At 43.4% G+C, this 20,028-nt stretch overlaps 1 protein-coding gene and 1 long non-coding RNA gene across 2 annotated transcripts in view; one reads left to right on the forward strand and one right to left on the reverse strand.

Annotated features, from left to right (window-relative positions):
• Positions 1 to 2,285: 2,285 nt before the first annotated feature.
• The window catches only part of LOC115037730 (uncharacterized), a 42,877-nt gene continuing 25,134 nt past the window's right edge, over positions 2,286 to 20,028 (reverse strand). The window contains exons 4-6 of the long non-coding RNA XR_003840472.1: positions 12,892 to 13,004; positions 5,761 to 5,900; positions 2,286 to 4,506 (exon numbers count right to left, since the gene is read on the reverse strand). This is a non-coding gene — a long non-coding RNA (uncharacterized LOC115037730). The remainder of the gene's footprint in view (positions 4,507 to 5,760; positions 5,901 to 12,891; positions 13,005 to 20,028) is intronic.
• Positions 14,044 to 15,898, forward strand: lratd1 (LRAT domain containing 1). The gene is made up of 2 exons (XM_029496435.1): positions 14,044 to 14,213; positions 14,742 to 15,898. The coding sequence occupies exon 2, from the start codon at positions 14,779 to 14,781 to the stop codon at positions 15,565 to 15,567; it is 789 nt and encodes a 262-aa protein (XP_029352295.1). The 5' UTR covers positions 14,044 to 14,213; positions 14,742 to 14,778; the 3' UTR covers positions 15,568 to 15,898.

The raw sequence follows: 20,028 nt of genomic DNA on the forward strand, positions 1-20,028 counted from the left end.
TTCTGTTATTTCAATATTTTACTTCCCAAAATTTTATTTGTGGGTATCGTTAACTTCTAGCTGGACAAGAAGAGTTGGATAATTTATAACAGAGAGAAACTGTGCAATTGTTACTGCTGTTGGTGTAGCACTATGTCCAAAGTCCTCACAGTGAAATGACCATAACACTATCGCCACAAACCACAAGGAAGTTGAAATATAAAAATGGCCCCTCTGTTTTTCCGAGTGCTCGTGGTTTTATAGTTTCTCAATATTCACCTCTTCTGTTTATTTTTTGGTGGCATTCACTGATTGAATTCTTATGCTGCCAAGTTTTCCCTCTGCTCCTCTTTCACATTTAACAAAGGCTCCTTCACACAGTGAAAGGAAGAGATGGGAGGAGGAGGAGGGGGGTAGGGTGCGTGAAAAGAATTGACATTGCCAGCAAACTTTTTAGAGGCATATTCAGAGAAAGTAGAAATGGGAGGGGAGGGTGGGGGGGGGGGTATGGAATGGACATAAGAAACTGGTGGGAAGAGAAAGATGCTGCAGGAGCCAGACTCAAGGAAGCTGTGGAAAATAGCTAACTTTTTTAGATTCAAAGCACATGGTATATCCTGAGATTATTGACTAGAATTGTCAGCGAGCTGAGAGAAAACATTCACAGGCAAGAATAAAGCGGGGGCGGGGGGGCAGGAGGAGAGGAAATGAAAATATATGAAAAAGTGAGAAAGGGTGAAGGGGGTAGAGAGTTGAGTTAGTGAGGAGAGGTCAATAAAGAGGTGGAGTGGGCTGCACTCAGAGGTGGGATGAGGGGAGCAAATGGGAGGCAAAGGTGAAAGAGGAGAGTAAAGGATTTGTTTTATCAAGATCCGAGGTGGGCACTGGTCAAGGGCACGAGGCAGAGAAGAGGAAAACACAAAAGGCTTCACCTGGGAGGCAATACCACTATTACACATGCTCACATGCACAGATAGCTATTAAGCTAAAGGAGGACGACATGGGAAATCAAAGGTGGCTCTGAGCTGTGCTGCTGTGTGTGTGTGTGTGTGTGTGTGTCTGCCTTCAGACATCAGCATTTCAACAGGCAACATGCAGCCCAGGGGACAGAGGGGAGCGGGACTCTGCTACACTATGCGTGTCTGAAATTAAAAAAAATATATATATCCATTCAGGCGCTCCACGTGTGACCTCCATCTGACTGAGCAGCCGTTTTTACCCCCCAGCTCTACTAAGAGGGTGGTATTCCTGCCCTACATTCCTCCGCCTGCTTCACTCTTTGTCAGAGGCAGCATGGGCCTTAAATGAACAATCTCTGATGTGTTCTAAATGTCCAGACCGCTGTTTACTCTGAAAACCATATTTTCTTTAAGTTCATATCTGGACTTTTACTCTGTTTTTTTTTTTTGTTTGTTTGTTTGTTTGTTTGTTGTTTTTTTTTTACTTTGTTTGTAGAAAACCAAAACCTTGTCTTTTTTGGACTGAAGAACTGTAGTCTCTATAATAATGGCCAAAGGTGTCAGTACACCACAGACACACATAGAACACAACAGAAGGGAAAAAACATCTGTTGCTGCTCTGAATGCAAATAATGAAGACAATGCTTTTTAAAAGACAATCATAGGACGAGCACTGCCAGGGATTTTTTTTGTTGCTGTTGCTGTGGAAATTTGGATTGAATTTGTAGAAAATCCACAAAAGATATGTGGTATAATATATTTCTTTTTAAAATATTAATGTTGCCTCCTTCAAGCTCAGAGTGAAGGTCTTTGTGTGTTAGCACCACGGTCTGCGCCCCCTGCGGTTCCTGCTCTTTCACACTATCTTTAGTTTTTGTTTTCTTATCTAGCTTCAGTCACAAATTGATGCACTTTCATCACACATCAAATCTGGTGTGTTGAGAGCATTGTGCGTGACCTTACCCCGGTAATGTCCCTTGCATTGCAGACTGAAGGTGTAACTGATGCAAAGAAAATGGACGACGGAAAGCTGATGAATAATTCTTAAACTTCGGCCAACACTCTGACTCCATTCTCATATTATTGTTTCTGTATTGTATCAGGCATTGAATGACTCAACATTTCATAGGCTGCACACAAGAGGTTCTAGTACAAATACAAATGGATTTCCTCCTTTTCCATGCTTCCCCTCGTGCAAACATATCTGACAATTTGATACTTTCAATATCTTTTTCAATATTTTTGATTTTTGGCTGGACTATCCATAGCAAAGCATTGACTAGACAGGAGAAGACAGCTAAGTTCAATTTAGGTCCCTTTTTTGTTGTTGTTGTTGTTTTTTTTTTAGGGGGGAAAAAAAAGTTACGGAACATTATTCTCCTTCTGTCTGGCTCTCTGTCCAGTTCCTCTTCTGACTTTCTAATTAGGAAAAACACTGTAAAACACAAAAGAGCAGCTGCACTAATTGCATTGGTTGCTGTGTGCAACACAGACTGAACAAACTCTCAAATCAGAGAAAGTTTACATTTTTTATTTTTGTTTAATTAATTTTTCACAGGCAACTTTTCCCACTCCCCTATTCTCTCTCTGTCTCTGTAATTAGAGCGTACACCAGAGACAGGACAAATGGTGAAGAGCAATGATGCAGTTGAGAAATAACATTAATCCACTAAACAAAAATAATGCGGTAATTATAATGCCATTATTACTTAAACATATTATACTATAATATATAATAATAATTAACAATTTCGTATGCTGTTCTGTGGTGTGTTCAAGGGGTGATATTTGGAATCGCTCAATGCCATATTATCAATGAATAAACATGGGAGTTGGTGCTGTTGTGCAGGTTTATTAGCATGTGAAGGATCAGAGCCTCCAGAGATTAACGGAGGAGAGTGCTCTCTTCAGGGATTGCTGTGGTCTCAGTTGCTACTTGTTTGTTCTGTGATTCTGTGTCTGAGCGAGAGAAGAAAGGAGCAAAGACAAAGCAAAGAGGATGTGAACAGAGTCATTATCTGAGGGAGAGCTTAAGTGAATAGAGTTTGTTCCTGAGCCAAGCAAGAGCTAACACTAGCCCCCACTTCCACACAGACACCAGCGGCAATCCAAACCCCCTCAGCAGCATCAAAGGGCCTCAGAGAGCCAGACCAGAGTTGCCCCTGTCTTTACATCACAGGAGAGTCTTCCCGCTCATTCACAAAGATGTTGACGTCTAGCCACTTTGCTTTTCTCCACATCCACTTGAAGATGAGAGGCATGAGTGTACCGGTTTATTGCAGATGGTTAACCAGAATTTGTTGGCTACCAAGCAGTCAAGGTTTCTTTTCCACAAAAACTCGACTAAGTGGAAAAAGAACACAGTTGGAGATCAAGAATTGCCAAGAAACTGACTATTCATAGCAAGAGGGTCGTTTGTCTTTCAAATCTTACAGGGAAAGAGAGAGAGATGCTTACCTTTCACAAGCAAAGACATGAAGAATAAGTATCAGTGTTCATGTGAGCCCATTACTGGGTAAAGACTAATCCATTTAAAGTAGCACATCAAGTATTTTAAAGGAAATGGCGCAATCAGAGTATGTGAAGTATGAAATGAAGATAAATGATGCATACCCCTGTGAAGAAAGAAAGAGGCATATAGGCTATGATTGGCTTCTTCTTTTAGGCCACTCACTCCTTTTGTTAGAGTATAACCTGTTCTAAAAATGGTATTATGAGGCGGCGGTCAATAATACTCAGAAATGTGTCTTTTCAATAGACCCTCTGATACTTTCATAGTCCTGTCTTTGGCGGGTCTAATTACTTTGTCAGGATCTGTTTCTCGAATGAAATGATGTCTTGACACCAAAAATGCCAAGAGGGAGTAACAGATGAACTTGGCTCTCATACTTTCTAGGCCCTAATGGTGTTAGGTATTAGAGAGGGAGAGGGAGATTTACTGGCCGTGCTCTACACCTTTATGAATATGTCCAGTCGTTAATTGTCAGCTTGTAGAGACGCAGCTAATGAATGGGCCACTGGTAATGAACCATGAATGAAGCAGCTGATGCCATTCAGCTAATGCAAAAGATATTTTAATGGGTTTCCGATGCAATAATCCTTTTTATTTCCCTCTGTAGATGGACCCCAAGATTTTTAAGTAAACAGTTTTCTGTTTGCAATGACAATAAATGCCGCTATTCCACTATCCCAGGAGCTGCTAGCCCCCAGATTCACAGGGGCCAAATTTGGAATGAAGCAGGCCTACAAGCTTGGATGCAGGAATTTGCATATGTGAACATAAGTGGAACAGCTGTGTATGAATGACGCAACACAGCATTGGCTGCTGGATTTATTGCTTCTGTAACTGTGAAAAAAGGGCTTTTATTGTTGTGTACCTCCAGACATGTTACTGAGCCAGTAGGAGGTTCCAGGGAACACCTTGCATCTTAGCCACTACAACTTTTCTTTCATTCATTCATTCATCATCTAACACGTATCCATTTCCAAGTCCCGGGGGCTGCTGGAGCCAATCCCAGCTCACACTGGGCGAGGGCGGGACAGGACAGGACACCAGTCCAGAGAAGGGCTGTGAAATAGAGACAGAGAGTGATGAAAAACCACTCTAACTCAGACCTACGAGCAATTTAGAGTCACCAGTTTAACCCAAGCGTGATGTCTTTGGGTGGTGGAGGAAACGGGAGTACCTGGGGGAAACTCACGCAGGCACAAGGAGAACATGCAAACAGAAAGGCCCTGAACCAAACCCCCAACCTTCTTGTTGTGGGACAACCGTCTCACCGTGAAATATAGGTGAAACCCAATACACAGTCACCTTTAATTTGTCTGTATGCGCCTGCGTTATGAGCATCTGTGTGCATGTATGTGTGCGCGCAGTCTGTCGGCTCTGTGATCCATAACAAGAAAGTTCCACCTTGCCCTCGATTTGAACCCCGTACATCACACCTTATCATCTTTCACTTCTCCTTTCATACACACACACACACACACACTAATCAGGGCCACACAGCTATTGTAACAGGCAAAGGTCTGCAAGGCTGTTTGATAGCAGATTATGTTGGCCTGTGTGGCCAGGAACCAGGCCACACACTAGGCAGTCACATGTTAAATCCACACACAGACACACACACTCATGCAGTCACAGTCAGGAGGAAGGAGGAAGGGAAAGATACACAACTACACAGGCATACTCTGAAAGAAACCTCACCACACACCTTTTAGAGTCGAGGCACTCAAGGTCAGCCCTGCTATTGCAAAACATCTCAGATGGCTGAATGTGGAAGAAAAGCAATTAAGGTGGAGCGACTGTTTCTGATGCAATACACTTTTGCCTACAGCACATCTCCTCACAGCTAATGCCATGTGCATTTCGAAAATATAATAATCTAGGTTCCCTACACATCACCAGCTCGGTCAACGAGAAATGAACAAACTGACACAGGCCGAATAACTCCGCAGTATTGGAGCCAATCAGGAACAAGGAGTATTCATGCTGATGAGTGGGACAAGGCAGAGAATAAAAGAAGAGGGCAGATAAGAGGAATGGAGCAGTGGCACATACCAATACATTAATGATACCAAGCGAAGGGGAAAGCGCCATACTCCTGTCGCCACCAGACCATGTGGAATATTGAACGGGATCATGTTAGCTCAGCTTCAGACCTGTAGTGTTCTGCTCTGTAACTGTAGTTTTGTAAAAAAAAAAAAAATGGTCTCAAAAACAGATTTCACTCTATTTTTAACGCAGTGTTTCTGTGCATGTTGTTTGTTTATGTTTTTTAGCACGGTTTCTTGTTTACTGTGAGAGTGTTCACTTCCATACCGCACAAGATGCTCTGGATTCCTCCATTGTGTTGTTGCTTCGGCAATTCCATTCATTTGGGGCCAAAGCTCACTGAAGGGAGAAGTGTATTTGTTTTGCTGTACAGTTCAACACTCTTTCTCTGGAACCACTTACACGACCTGTAACAGAAATGAGAATTCAATGAATTAGGCATTATTTTTTTAGATTTAAGCTGCAGCAGCTGACTCACTAGTTCCATTCGGGGAGACACACAACCACGGCACAGCTTGTAAGGGGTTGAATTTTGGGGAAAATGTTATCTGCAAGTGTTGTGGCGGCTGGCTTCAGTCATGACCAATCTTATCATCGCCGCCTTTACTGCTCTGAAAAGGCTGTGCACTCTGCATTTCCTGATGAGAACAGTTTTCAGTGCAGCTGCCACGAAAGCTTCCCCCAAGGGGAACTTGATGTCCTTGTGCAGCGGGTGCAGAATAGGCACAAGTAAATACACAGCACCTTAAATTAAATTAGCTCGGGAGAAGATAACACTTTTGTGTACTATGGTGAGGCGATCCAAGGAAAACTGTGGTAATGAAAAGCAACATCCCCCCAGTTTTTTTAGGGTGAGATCGAAAGAACAATGAACTATTCATAATGCCAATTGAAGGTGAACTCAATTATTCACACGCCAACCCACCTGTGAAACAATTTATTTACAGTACAGTGTTCCACTGTATGTCAAATTGACTGGCACGTAAATTCATAAATGGTTTTGTATGCTTTGTAATAACAACTGTCCATGTGCACATTTCTTTATAAATCCGCGAATTTACCATAAACTGCACACCTATTCTGTGAAACATAAGCTGTATGCTGTGTGGCTCTGAGAGGTGGGAAATACAAACAATGCAAATACATGAGATACTGAGACACTTAATAATAGCTGACATCCCCGCTGCGTCTGTTCTAACAGTCAAATTCACAGCACGTCAATAACAAACAACCACATCGAGGTGAGAACACAGCTTGTTCATGCATCCAGTACATCACTCAACTAAAGTGTGCCATCACAAAATGAGTGTCATTCCTCTTTTGACAGTAACAACCCAATTTAATTTCACCCTTTTCTTTGTTAAACTCAGAAAAACCTGAAAAACATTTGACCATATTGATCCACTCACATGTTAAAACTCATTTGAATGCCTAAAGGTTTTGGTGGACTTTGCATGATCACTGTAATTGTTCAGAGGGTTTTTGTATAAATGCTAATGTTACGATTAGGCCACGCTAAGGAGTGCCGTATTTTAGCTTTTGACTTTAACAATGGCAAGCATCAAGCTTCACTTGAGCACCAAGCAAATCTCAAAAGAAAATAAAAAATTGCCAAAAAAAATAATATCGCCTTACTCATCCGTGACTGTACCTTATACTAGATTTACTGCATAAATGAATAGTCGTAACTCGGTGGTCTTCCTTGTGGTAGTGAAGTATATTACAACTAATTTGTAGTCCATTGTGACATCACTGGTTTTGCAAATCGCCATTTGAAGCTGCAAGTTGTTCATAATTGGAGGAAAATATGGTGCAGAGAAGGGGTGAGGGTGGATTTGACCTCTATACATGTACATGCGCTGTTTATCATCAGTTTTCATCTAAATGAGGCCATAATGAAAAAAAATGAACCACAAACTCATTAGGAAAGCATTTACTAAGGTAATAAATCTGGTCACACAACACGTTAAAATGATTTTTTTCTTTTCCTTGTTCAATGCCTTAAAGAGCCATATACAGTATTTTAAGTACATTCAGTCTTTAAGTTATTAAAATTCCACTTGTGTCCACAGGCATTACATGATTCCGCCACTATAATGGACAAGGTAGGAATAACAAGGAGGGTGGAAAGGGATACATATAAATAGAGAAAATATACATTGGATTTGACCATCACACGGGCCGTTTGTCCGTCATCCACTATCTGGGACAATCGTCTCGGTTAAACAGCTTTCACTCAGATATTCTGTCACCAATTTAACTCAAACAACGTCACTGACAGACAAATGAACGAAGATTCAGTTAATGTGTGGCAACATGCTGGATGGGGAATGTGCTTATGTTGAAAGTGTTGGAGGATAATCACAGTTAAGGCCACTGATCTCCAGGTGCTAATTATTTTCACCTTTATTCATGTGGGTGATGTTTACTTGAAAGCACTGACCCGAGGGAGCCGCCAGCCGGAAGCTGCCGTGTCAGTCATCCACCATGCAGCTAGCTGATGAACTGAGGCATTTTGTGGTTGTGTTGCTGTGCTCGTTGGCACTATGGCACTCGCTCCTTATCTGGAGTATGGATCAGGACAACATCCTGGGTAGAAATGATGTTTGTCATTGTAACATTTTGATAGTAGACTCGTGTTTGTCTATTAGCTGGCAGAACTATTTGCATATTTGTGCTGTTTGTTGACATCCTTGCCTCTCCTCTCCTCTCCTCCTGTAGCAAAAACAAAAATTCATCTTGTGCCATATTTTCCAGTCAACATAGCATGAATTTCACAACAGTTGCATCAGCTGCCTGCATATTAGTTTAGAATGTCCGAAGTTACACAAGCAAAATTTTGGGTATCGTGAGTAGAACTCGTGTCTCTGGAGGGAACAGCTCTTCCTCCCAAACCTTTGAGTGAGGTCAAAACTGAGACAGGACCATGAACAGTGGCTTTTTTTTTTTTTTGGGGGGGGGGGGCTGTGATCATATTAAACAGACGACACTGTGCACAAGAAGGAAAAAAAAAAAAAAAAAAGCAACCGCATAACATTTTGTCCAAGAAAATGACCTCTGTCTGACCTCTTTGATGCTGCCTCCTCCCTCTCTCTCAGTCACATACACACAAAGCAGCATGCCCCACACACACACACACAGTCTAGTGTTGTTGCTGATGTTGGCACATTTGCGCTCTGGGACATGAGCTGCTTCATTGGCACTGATTACCGCTTTATCCTTTCCTTGCAAATACCGGCCAACATCACCCTGCATACCAATGGGCTACACCAACCAGAGAGATAAAGGAGAAAAGCGGAAGGGAATAATGAACAAATATAATGATGGTACTCAATAGAGCACATACCTTCACCAAGGCCAAACAATCCTACACATCTGTGAGCACCAAACTGTACGCAGATGTCGACACCATAAATTGAATCCTTGGGTGTTGACCACAAACAATATCAACACAGTGTCCTTCGAATTTGTTTCTTTACTGCTTTTTCAAGTGCTTTTTTTTTTAACCTAGTTTATTAATATTGTTTTCTTATATTACAATTCAGCCTGTTGTGACTATTGTGACCAATTCTGCCTGTTTAAATGTTTACAGCACAACAAAAGCAAATGAAATGTTTTGTGAGGGCTGGTAATGGCAGTTTTTGAGTTTTTATTATCATTAAATAGTTGATAAGCTATTTTCTATATTCACAGTTTATTGTAATACTGTGAAATTGTTTTGCAAAAAGTATGTAATTTCTCCTTACCTGCATCAAATGCATTTAAAAGGCAGAGCAAAGAAAAAGGGAGATTAAAAAAAAGTGACACTCAGCAGATAATACCATGTTTGGTGAGTGGAGTCTTACCTGATTTATGCCACTACGCCGATTAGTTAAATACATAAGATCAAACTAATCCTCTTCTACGTCAAGAGAATTTGACATGTCGGCCTTTTATTGCACAGACAGGTCTGTGAACAGAGTAAGTCTTTGCAGGAGAGAGTGTAGCAGCGTTAAGCTGGAGATGGGGAGGAGTTGAATATGCAGACGTTAACATTCAGAGCCACGATGATGGGCTTCTGATGTGTCAGACGATGGCCTACTGAATGAGTCACAGTCCGCAGTCTGAGGGGAGCTGATAAGACCTGACGGAAAACCTGCTTTTCTGTGGGAGACAGATGGAGTTGGAACAAAACACACGAGACGCACACGTGCGAAATCTGGCAAAACATTCACACACACACACACACACAAGATAGAAGTACCAAAGAGGGGGATTGAGTGAAATAATATCATGTTATAACATAAATATAAATGTAATAATAAAAGGATAAAAATAATCTAAAAAAAAAATAAATGGTCATGGTCGATACACAAAACTAAATACTGCAAGAGAAAAAAAATCTAAATGTAAAAAATATCAAAGATATTAAAACACTGACTGTAACTTAAATAAATGCGTAAACTCAGTTCAGGTTAAAAAAAAAAAAGGTCATATTCAGTGATCATTCTGATGGACAATATACCACAATAGGAGAACCAGCTGTATTTAGAGAAGAATGAAGAGCAAGTTTTGGAAACGGTGCGATCCCTAAAATACTTCTGCCAATTCAGTCCTTCATACTGGCAAAAGGAACATTTCGTGACCAAACTATTCCAATTTCTTCCCCTCTTGAATCGCTCAATGTTTTGAGAAAGCTCAATGCCACTTGTGACTGCCTGGATGCAAACAGGGGTCTTTCAGCCAGTACCAGACTTTACTGCGCATCTCTGTTTAAGCCATGCTCGTCTAAAAGAGCAACTAAAAGCAGGACTTTATTATTATTAATGTTCCAAATCAAAAAATAAAACTCCCCTTCATCGTTTCCAGCAGCGGCATTATCTCCTTTAAACCTCTTAATTAACCTCTCCTATTTACATGACATAACATGACATAAAAATACTGAATATATAACAATATAACATGATATATAGACAGAGCAGAACAGCATAGCATAACCCTGGACAGTGTGCTTAGACCAAACTGTTCCTGTCCTAAAGAGAGAGAGCGGAGCGGGTGGGGGTTGTTGTTGATAGCGAAACTGTAGTGGTTACACAAATTACTTCTACGACCAAAGAAATCATTTTCATTCATTAATGTCACCAGAGAAGTTCAACTGAAGAGTTTCTTCCTTGATTATAGACAGCGAGCGCCACGGCTGTCCTTTCACACAAAGGCTATGCTCTGTTCAAGAAATAACACCCCGGGGGGAAAATGATGACTGTGATTGTAGATATGATGATTATGTCGATGGCCACCATCTGCAGCACCTAAGCACCTACAATCTCACAGTCATAAACAAAAGACATGCTGGAGGGTCTCATTGTTTTTGGTTTTTTTCTACTTTCTTCTCCCTCAAATATCGTTTAGGATTTTTTTTTTATGTAACAGATACTTTCTTATACAAATGTATGAATATACTGATTAACATCCACTAAATAGAAATAGTATTTTTTTTCCCCCTCATTCTAACACAAGCAAAATACTTGGCAATCAAAACACTTGGCCGGCTTATTTATGAAATGCATATCTGTGGGGGGAAATAAATTACAACATTCATTTCAGCCATACACACGAGGCACTGCTGTGAATAATTGTCATCCAGCATTTACATAAGTGTCATTATGTACCATGACACACACACACACACACACACACACACATGCAAACAAACACAGGAGGTAAATGTGGAATAATTGTTGATGCAGCTGCAGCCTTTATAGGCAGAGGGCTAGGCTTTCCTGCTGCCTTCTCTCTGTGACTCTTTATTTAATGTAAAACAAATGAACACCACGCTAATTTAATTTGAGGTGCATATATTTGTTTCCAGAAAAATCTTGACTCGGTTTTCTTTTGGGAGAAACTTTTGTGGGGCATCTTCCGCAGACTCTGTCACAACTTATTGACGACTTAGTGGGCATTGCCTCTGAACAGATTGAATACACTGCAGGAGATTTGAGTTGTTATGACTGAAGGAGCACCACCTCATTGCTCCACCACCCTGTGAACTGCACCTTCAGACTCAAGCTCAGCGAGTATCAGTCACTGCATCTTGTACATCTTACGAGAGGCCATTGAGTCAGACTTCAGCGGAGCACAGTTGATACTAATGCTCAATTTCTGCCTGACACTGCTCTGCAGTTGACCCTGCTCTCTGACCTTTCCGAGAAGGCACGAGCAAAAAGATTATTTCTCCCACAGGGATCAATAGAGAGTCGCAAAAAGGCTTACGTTGTATTTTCTGCCTTTTTTTATGTACAAGGAAGAAAAGGAAGACTTTGGTCTGAATTGGTGATTCAGATGATAGAATGCTAAACCAACACTGACACGCTGAGTGATATGCAGAATGCAGGCAATGCAGGTCTTTAAAAATATTGCCAAGAAATTTTTCTGCATGCTGACATCAGCTTTAATGCACAAAAGAAAAAGGAGGCACATGCACACTGCAGAAAATCTCTCCTCACTGTTTATTTATGTGCCAAAAAGTTTAGGTTTACATATACACACAAACCGATGTGCCTCAGGGGTTCAGAACTTGATTTAAAGACACACCTTTTTATTTCTGCATGTGTGCTCTGTACCCGAAACTGTGGTCAGCGACCGAGCGTGGCTGCAGGGGCAAAACACATTATAGAATTTTGGTGAGGTGTACTTGTGAGAGTGTCAGCATGAGGCAGACATCCACACTAATGTTGAATGAATACATTTGTGCACACAGCTGGATGTGTATGTGTCTGTTTTATCTTCATGGTATGGTGCTGCAGCGTATATGATTTAGTTAGTAATTAGGGAATAGAGACATATCCAATTATTGAGGTTGTGAAATATCACCCTGTCTCAGTAGTTATTCCAGTACTGTCTGCACCCTTCCTTATTATTACACCAGCTGCATGTATGATTAGGTGTGTGTGGAGAGGAGAGAGAGAGGACAGAGAAAGAGACAGGGAGAGAAAAGAATTGGAAGTACAGCATATGTGTGTGTCCAGGAAACTCATTTCTGCTCATTGTAGATTAGAGGTGGTGGGACCACATGCCTTGTCGAGCTGCAGCCAAACCCACTGCTGACAGTCCCATGACACCTAATGTGTGTGTCTGTATGTGTGTAGAACTACCACTACAACTCATACATATATACATGTGTTTCCCCCCTCGCTGTCTGGCTTTAAGTACACAGGCTCACACAAAGGTAGGAGCTATGTCATAGTGAACTAAAGACCGTACATAAATGAAAAGGAGATCCGTTTCAGGTTTCAGCGTACACCACTGCTCTCTGACAACATAGAAGGACCTGGGTGTATGGATGACTGTTTGAGCGGGGTGAGGGGGGTGTGTTGCTGCTGGAGGCTGGTGGAGATGGAGGTATGCACAATCATATCTCACCTAGTGTGGAAAGTCACCAGGGACCCGTTTATGTCAGCAACTGGAGCTGCTATCGCCATTCATCTGGGAGAGAAAAGGGAGAGGAGTGCACTCAGGAGCTCTCTGGATTGTGCCTGGGAAAAAAAAAAGAGAGAAAGAAAGAAAAAGAAAATATGAACAGATTTGCGATGTGCAGGTATAGAGAGACAAAACACTCGCTCCACCCAGGGGGGCTCTGATATAAACAGCGAGATGACTGTCTGCTCTAGGCGGCGATGATGAGGAGACATGGTTGCTAAGTGTGGGTGACAAAAGTGTACTCACATTTATCTAGAGAGCACTGTATGCAAGATACAATATATTATGCATGCAAAAAGTGAGTCGCAGGCTCAAATTCAATATGCATTTCATTTCAGTCATATTTTGTTGCGGGACACAACATCAGTGCAGAGTAAAAAGATGATGGAGTTTGTATTAATCTCCCACTAGACTTCCTTCTTTTTTTTTTTTCCTACTTTGCACACACACCATACACACATACACAAACACACTTGCCTACAGCCCCTCCCTTCAGTATCTGATGGGAGGGGCACACACACACACACACACACACACACACACATACACACAAGTTTGTGGAAATGATTTACCAGTTTGAGACATTTGAACTGAAGGACAGACCCTGCTCTTGCATGGGGCGGATAGGAAACACATTTGTCATGTCCTGCAGCAACAGTGTGCCACCGATACGTACGCGTTTTTGGATATAGTGGAGATGTTTATGGCGCATCGGGAGCGCAAAAAAAAAAAAAAAAAAAGCAGGGATGTTCCTCTTGAGATATGCGGCCTTTTATCGCCGGTGAATGTTGCCTTGAACTTGCCTATAAGGACTCTTGCTGATCATGTAGAGAATTCCACAGCTCTCTGACAACAAAAACCATGCCACGGTAACAGCCGCCTATCGCCGCTGGACGCCCTGCTCGCACCCGATTGGATCGTCCGACTGACTGGCCCGTCCTCCGTCGTTCGCCGTTGGCTGGGCCTTAATGGATCTCGTGACCGTGCACCAGTGAAGCCCCGGGTAGGCGGAGCGCGCCGGCCGAGGCGGAGCTCTCCTCGGTATTTAAACGGAGCTGGCGGCCGGCAGGAGTGAAGTATAAGCGGGCACGACAGCCGGAGCTCCACCGGTGAGGCGGTGTGACGAGTGTGTGAGAGGAAGAGAGAGAGAGAAGCGTGAGAAGAAAGACGGAAGGAGAAGACAGAGAAGGAGAGCAGGGGACCGTGCAGCCCTCTGCTCTAATGGACCATAAGGATATTTAGCCATTCGCCCGGGGAGCGCGCAGGTATCCTCCTTTTTTCCTCCAGTTCCCTTGTTCGTTTTTGCGCCGTGCGTAAAGACACCAAAGCAGCTTTTATTTACGGTGCCTTTCTCTTGTCTCACTCGTTTTTATGTTGCAGCTGCCTCTCTGACTATCTCCGACCTTTTCTGGCTCCTTGTTATTGTGTTTGTTTGTTTTTTTTCCTGCATGGGAACAGCGGAGTCCTTTCACATTCCACTGGACTTGATGATTGACTAACGGGTGTGAGGAGAGCAGGGGGCAGAGGATCATTGATTGTGTTAGTGTACTCTTTGGGCTCGATAACACAGATCTCCTCTCTTGTTTGTGCGGCTGCTGAGAAGTGTTGAGTGCCTTTTGAGCATAACGTCTCATCAGCCGGACAGGGGATGTAGGAGCAGCCAATCGTTTGTGCACAGTGTGTGGCGCCTGGTGAAAGTGAATATTGCTTGTCGCTGCGTTTTACTGTATTGACACCAGTCTCTCTATGTCCCCCCCCCCCCCCCTCCCTGTCCCCCTCCCTGTCCCCCTCAGACACCGCAGTCCATGCCTCTGCCTTGCCAGGTCATTGATGGGAAATCAACTGGATCGGATCACCCACCTCAACTACAGCGAGCTGCCCACGGGGGATCCGTCCGGGCTGGAGAAAGACGAGCTTCGGGTCGGCGTCGCTTACTTCTTCTCTGACGAAGAGGAGGAGGTGGACGACCGCACTCCGTCTGACTGCGGTTTCACCAAGGACCACAGCCCGGCCGAGGAGGGACCCTTCGCCGTCAGCGAGGTGGAGTACTCGGCGTTCTGCTCCCAGGAATGCATCTTCTCCAAGCTGCGGGAGAACGAGGACCTGAACGTGTACTCGGCCAAAACTTTGCTGACTATGTGCAAACCGGGGGACCTGCTGGAGCTGGTGGCCACCGCGCAAGCCCCCCACTGGGCGATCTACGAGCAGGACGACCGGGTCATCCATCTGCACAAGGGCGAGATCCGCAAGGACAGCCTGCTTGAGATCTGCAACGGCCGCCACGGGAGGATAGTCAACAACCGGTACCGGTACCGGCCGCTCCCGCCCGACCTGGTGATGCAGAACGCGGCGGGACACCTAGGCCTGAGCAGCGAGGAGATATGCTGGACCAACTCGGAAAGTTTCGCAGCCTGGTGTCGTTTTGGGAAACGGGAGTTCAAAGCCGGGGGAGAGGCGCACTCGGCGGAGCAGCAGTATTTCCTCAAAGTGCATCTGTCCGGCAGCGGGGTGCACACGCTGGTCTTTCGCAGCCTGGAGGACATGATCCGGGAGAGGAGGCGAGTGGACGCCAGTGGAATTCTCAAAGAGCTGTCTTTGGTTAACGGGGGCAAGGAGTGATCGGGGATTCCGTTTGATATCCTCTCCTCCTCCACCACCACCCCCCTCCTCCTCCTCCCCCCATCCCCACCTCCCCCCTCAGCTGCCTCTTCTCGCCAACGCGCACTGACGCCCAGCGAACTCGCACTCACACACACACACAAACACACACGCACACACGTACACGTGCAAGGACCTGTTGGTTGGCTTTTGGACTGCCTGATCGTCAGGGATGGACCCCGAGCTGCGTCTGGACCACAGGCGCTCCGAGTGAGGAGACCTCCATTTAATTGCAGTGTTGATAACTGAAAAGAGCGCAGCCATTGGGGGGGGGGGGGGACGAAAAAAAAAATAAACAACACAAAAAACAGACAACGCCCCTTCAGATTTGGAATTCGTGTTGAGTGGAACAAATGATTTCTGCTGAAACCATCGCCCGAAAAGTGAAATCACCTGTACAACCCCGCACATAGCGCACACGGCTCGGTTTGGTTTTTCTCTTTCATTTCTCGGGGAAATGGATTTGGCCCCTTCTCTGCATAGGGCGCCCGCTGCGGCAGACCTGACGGTGAGACCGGGAGAGATGGGCTGGCTGGGTGGGTGCTTGGTGGTGGTGGTGGGGGGGGGGGGGTAAGATGAAAGATAGGATCTGGGGTGACTCTCGCAAAGTCTCCCTTCTATTTTTTTACTGTTAGCTTTAAGACCGGGACTGACCATATCACAGATCCAAGCCACTAGTTCATAGACCTCTGACAGTCCCAGATGGCTACGCAGCTGCCTAAACAAAGCATTTTTGGCTTTTTCGAGCTCCCCCCTCTTTTGCCATATCAAGAGTATTGTCATTTTCACAATGCTGTCATCCTGATCCACAGCACTGGATGTATATGTAAATTGTGTTCATATATTGATTTCAATTTGAGTCCCTTATTTTTGTATTTAAGTTTAGTGGAATTAACCTTGATCTCTTTTTTGGTTCAAATAAATGGAGGTTGATATATGAAAATATACCTTGGTCTAGCAGGTGTTTGGTCACTCATATACAATGGCGTACAATTTTCTTTCTTTCTCTCTCACAGACACACACATGCACCATGATGTATGAATTATTGATGTTCTGGTGCCTCCTGACCTGCCTGGAGCCAAATAGGCTTCATATGTCTCTACAGTATTTGAAGGCAGTAAAATGGTCATCTGCATCAAACCCATAAAGGCTTTATGAAAAATCCATATGTCATCTGGGAGCTACAGTATACTGGCAGCTGTATAGAGTCGATGGGAACATACAGCATTTAGCCACAAGCCATATTTCCCTGTGTGGGTATGAGGGGCTGCACCTTCATAGGTATGTTGCTCTCTCTCTGGATTATGTTTTTCGGCTTTCACAGTAGCACCGCTCAAGTTACGCTGGCTTCTTTTCATATGCTATAGCTTCAATGTGAACAACACACCTTCCATATTATGCTTATCGTGAAGTGGCATATGGCCCACATGGTTATTACGGCGAGTGTGTTGTCAGTCAGGCATGACTTTAGATGTCTCCTCCTCTGTAATGGGAGTCAGACAGTGCCCCGGTTTTCTCAGGCTTGTGATCCATAGTAGTATCAGCAGAGGTGGGATCAGTCACTTCACTGGCATAAAGACATCTGTCTCCCATCAGTTGTCTCCTGACTACTGCTTCATTTAATCTAAAAAGACCAAAGAGCAGACAGATGCAAATGTTTCTGCTGTAACGTGTGCCTTTGTTGAGGCTGCCAGCTTTCTCTTTCTGCGATTGATTTTTTTGGTTGTAGTCTTAAGTAAATGGCCAGTGTGTATGTTGTGGGAGGGAAATGCTAACTTGTCATTCTCTTACCTTTTAAGTACTCACATGGCCATGAATAACAAAGATGCTGTTGGGAGAAAAGGATCGACAGAGAGAGGCACAGAGCATGCAGGTATATCAGCATGCATGCTGGGAATTTTCATGCGTGTGTTTGTTTCTGCTGGGACTGATTTTGTGTGATGTAGGTGATGTTTCCACTGACAAATTCAATCAGCAACAGGGTCTCCTGTCCGTTTTGTGTCTGTCTGATGTTGCAGTCTCAACTCACACATTTCCCACGCCAAAATACAGACTAATAAGGTTCTCGATCTTGTAAACGTGCTTTGAGAAGATTTTCCCCAGCTATTGACCCAAATATTTAATTCTTTTGGCTTTTGTGTGAATATATTGACACATTTCTGTTCTTGTTTCCTCTAATTCTCTTTAGTCTCTGTTGGCCAGCAGTTCTTCATGATTGTTTAACCAAAGCCCAAATCGCAACATTTCTTTCTCTTGCAAAAACTGCATAAACCTACAATTATAAAATGCATAGACAGGAACCAAAATATTTGTAGGAGTGTTCAAACTGATGTTCCAAATGTAGACACATTTCAGGAATTCAAACAATGCGAACCAGAATGTATACCTGATAAATTGAAATAATTATCCATTTACTGCTGGTTTATTGCTTGTCCTTCCTCTGTTTTACCTTCTAATGATTGTTCTGTCGGCTCAGTGCATTTTCCACAGGCTCAATGTTAAATTGAAATTGTCTCAGGTGTGTGACCATGTGCCTGTGTGCGCCAACCCCTCTGAGGTAGAAAAATCAGGGTAGTGGGGCAGCTGGTGTTAGTTAGTACGCGCGTTTGTGGTCTGGGACTAATAAGCTTCAGAAAGTGTGTGTGTGGGTGTGTGAATGTGTGAGAGAGCTCCAGGCAGATAATGCACATCACATTGTTAGCTGGAGGCGTCTACCATCTGACATGATATTGTATATGTGCATTCCTGTTTCAGCTCTGTATACCGTGCACGGATATATGAGTGGGTGAAAGTGTGAGACCTAACTGCCAAAGCTGTGTCAGGGTTGTTGGCGTGAGCTGAGGCGACTCAGTTTGTGCGCGTGTATCCTCCACATGCTGTGTGCATGTATATTTATGAGGGTCTACATCTTTGCATCCGTCACAATGTGAAAGTAAACACTGTTACTAGGGAAACTCCAGCCTCTGTCGCACTGTATGTACACTGAGGTCTTGTGTTGCCCTGTGTGTGTGTGTGTGAGTGTGATAACTCAACAGCGCAAAGATAGTTGTTAGCTTTAATAGTTACTCATGTAGAACAAACATGACAACCACATCTTGCTCTTCCTTTCTCTAACACACACACACAGATTCACTGGGGACTAGCTATTGTTTCTTTGTGCAGCGGCGTGGATGTGTTCGCGCTGTGGTTTGCCTTAGTGTGCGTGTGCGTGTGAACATGTGAGCATCTGGACGCAGCTAGCCCGCTGCCAGAGAAATCATTGGTCTCAGAGGAGATGTTCTGAGTAGGATGGAACAAGACAAAGCATCCTGTCTGCACGGTGCCTTTGAGAGGCTCCTCCTATAAGCTAGACACTGGTCTGGTGTCCCAGTTGACTTGAATGTCTTCTGTTCCTGTTCTGCCTTTCTTTAGGATAGGTGCTTTTATTCCACAGCACCAACTACACGTGATGAAAATGAGGCAGTGGTAAATGGGTTACATGCTGTTAAGCCACTGGTAAAAAGGGCTTCCTGTCAGCAACTGTTGTCAGATGTTGTGTGTCTGTGTTTGACCTGTTACCTATATACCGACATTTAAAACTGATTATATGCTGCTAGACATTTATAATTTGAATTACGTGGCCGCTGCTTATCAGTGCCCTCAGTCCATGATTAAACCTGTATTAGTTTGATAAACATGGCGAACAGTGTGCTCTTTGTGCTTGGTCAGTGATTCTTCGTAACAATAGCCATAAAACCTCCATGTAGCATCCTTGTCGTGGCATCACCATTATGAGTTAAATAACAGCCTTTGCATGTCATAAAGGCTTGAAGGCTAAATGTGGTAAAATAAATTTCTTTGTGAATAAATCCAATGAAAAGACCAAAACCAACAATGAATTGATCCAATTATCAGAAATTGCCTGTTTAGCCAAAGCCTGATTAAAGCATATTCTGTGATATACAAATCCATTGTTGTACAGACACAATTAGAAACACCGCTGTGAGCCACTGTTGGACTGGATGACATTACTCTACTGTGAATATAGGCATTGTAAATATTTATTTTAATCTGTAAATACTCTTTACAAATCCAAACACATTTCATAGTCTTTCAGAAATATATATATATATATATATATATATATATATGAACCAACGTGTTTGGGGCTGAGAGCTACAGACAATGAAGGGAAGTTGGAAGGTGTTGAGAGATTGACTGACTGTGGTTTTGGTCCTTTCATGAAGTTTTAATTTAACTAAATGTCTGTCATTATCTGTTGATATTTGGTGATGATGGTGAGCGATCCAGCGGTTCACTGATGAACATTCTGCCATACTTTTAAGCATTATTATTGGCAACTCATGAAAAAAATGCAAAACCGCATCTTTAAAACACGACAAGTCGTTTTGATGATTTTCTGACTGTGAATTAGTTTGAAA

This window comes from Echeneis naucrates, chromosome 24 (genome assembly GCF_900963305.1).
Source record: "Echeneis naucrates chromosome 24, fEcheNa1.1, whole genome shotgun sequence".
Lineage (NCBI taxonomy): Eukaryota > Metazoa > Chordata > Actinopteri > Carangiformes > Echeneidae > Echeneis > Echeneis naucrates.

Bases quoted from the DNA above. Each gene is read 5' to 3' on its own strand.
- lratd1 (XM_029496435.1), top strand. From the start codon at position 14,779: ATGGGAAATCAACTGGATCGGATCACCCACCTCAACTACAGCGAGCTG.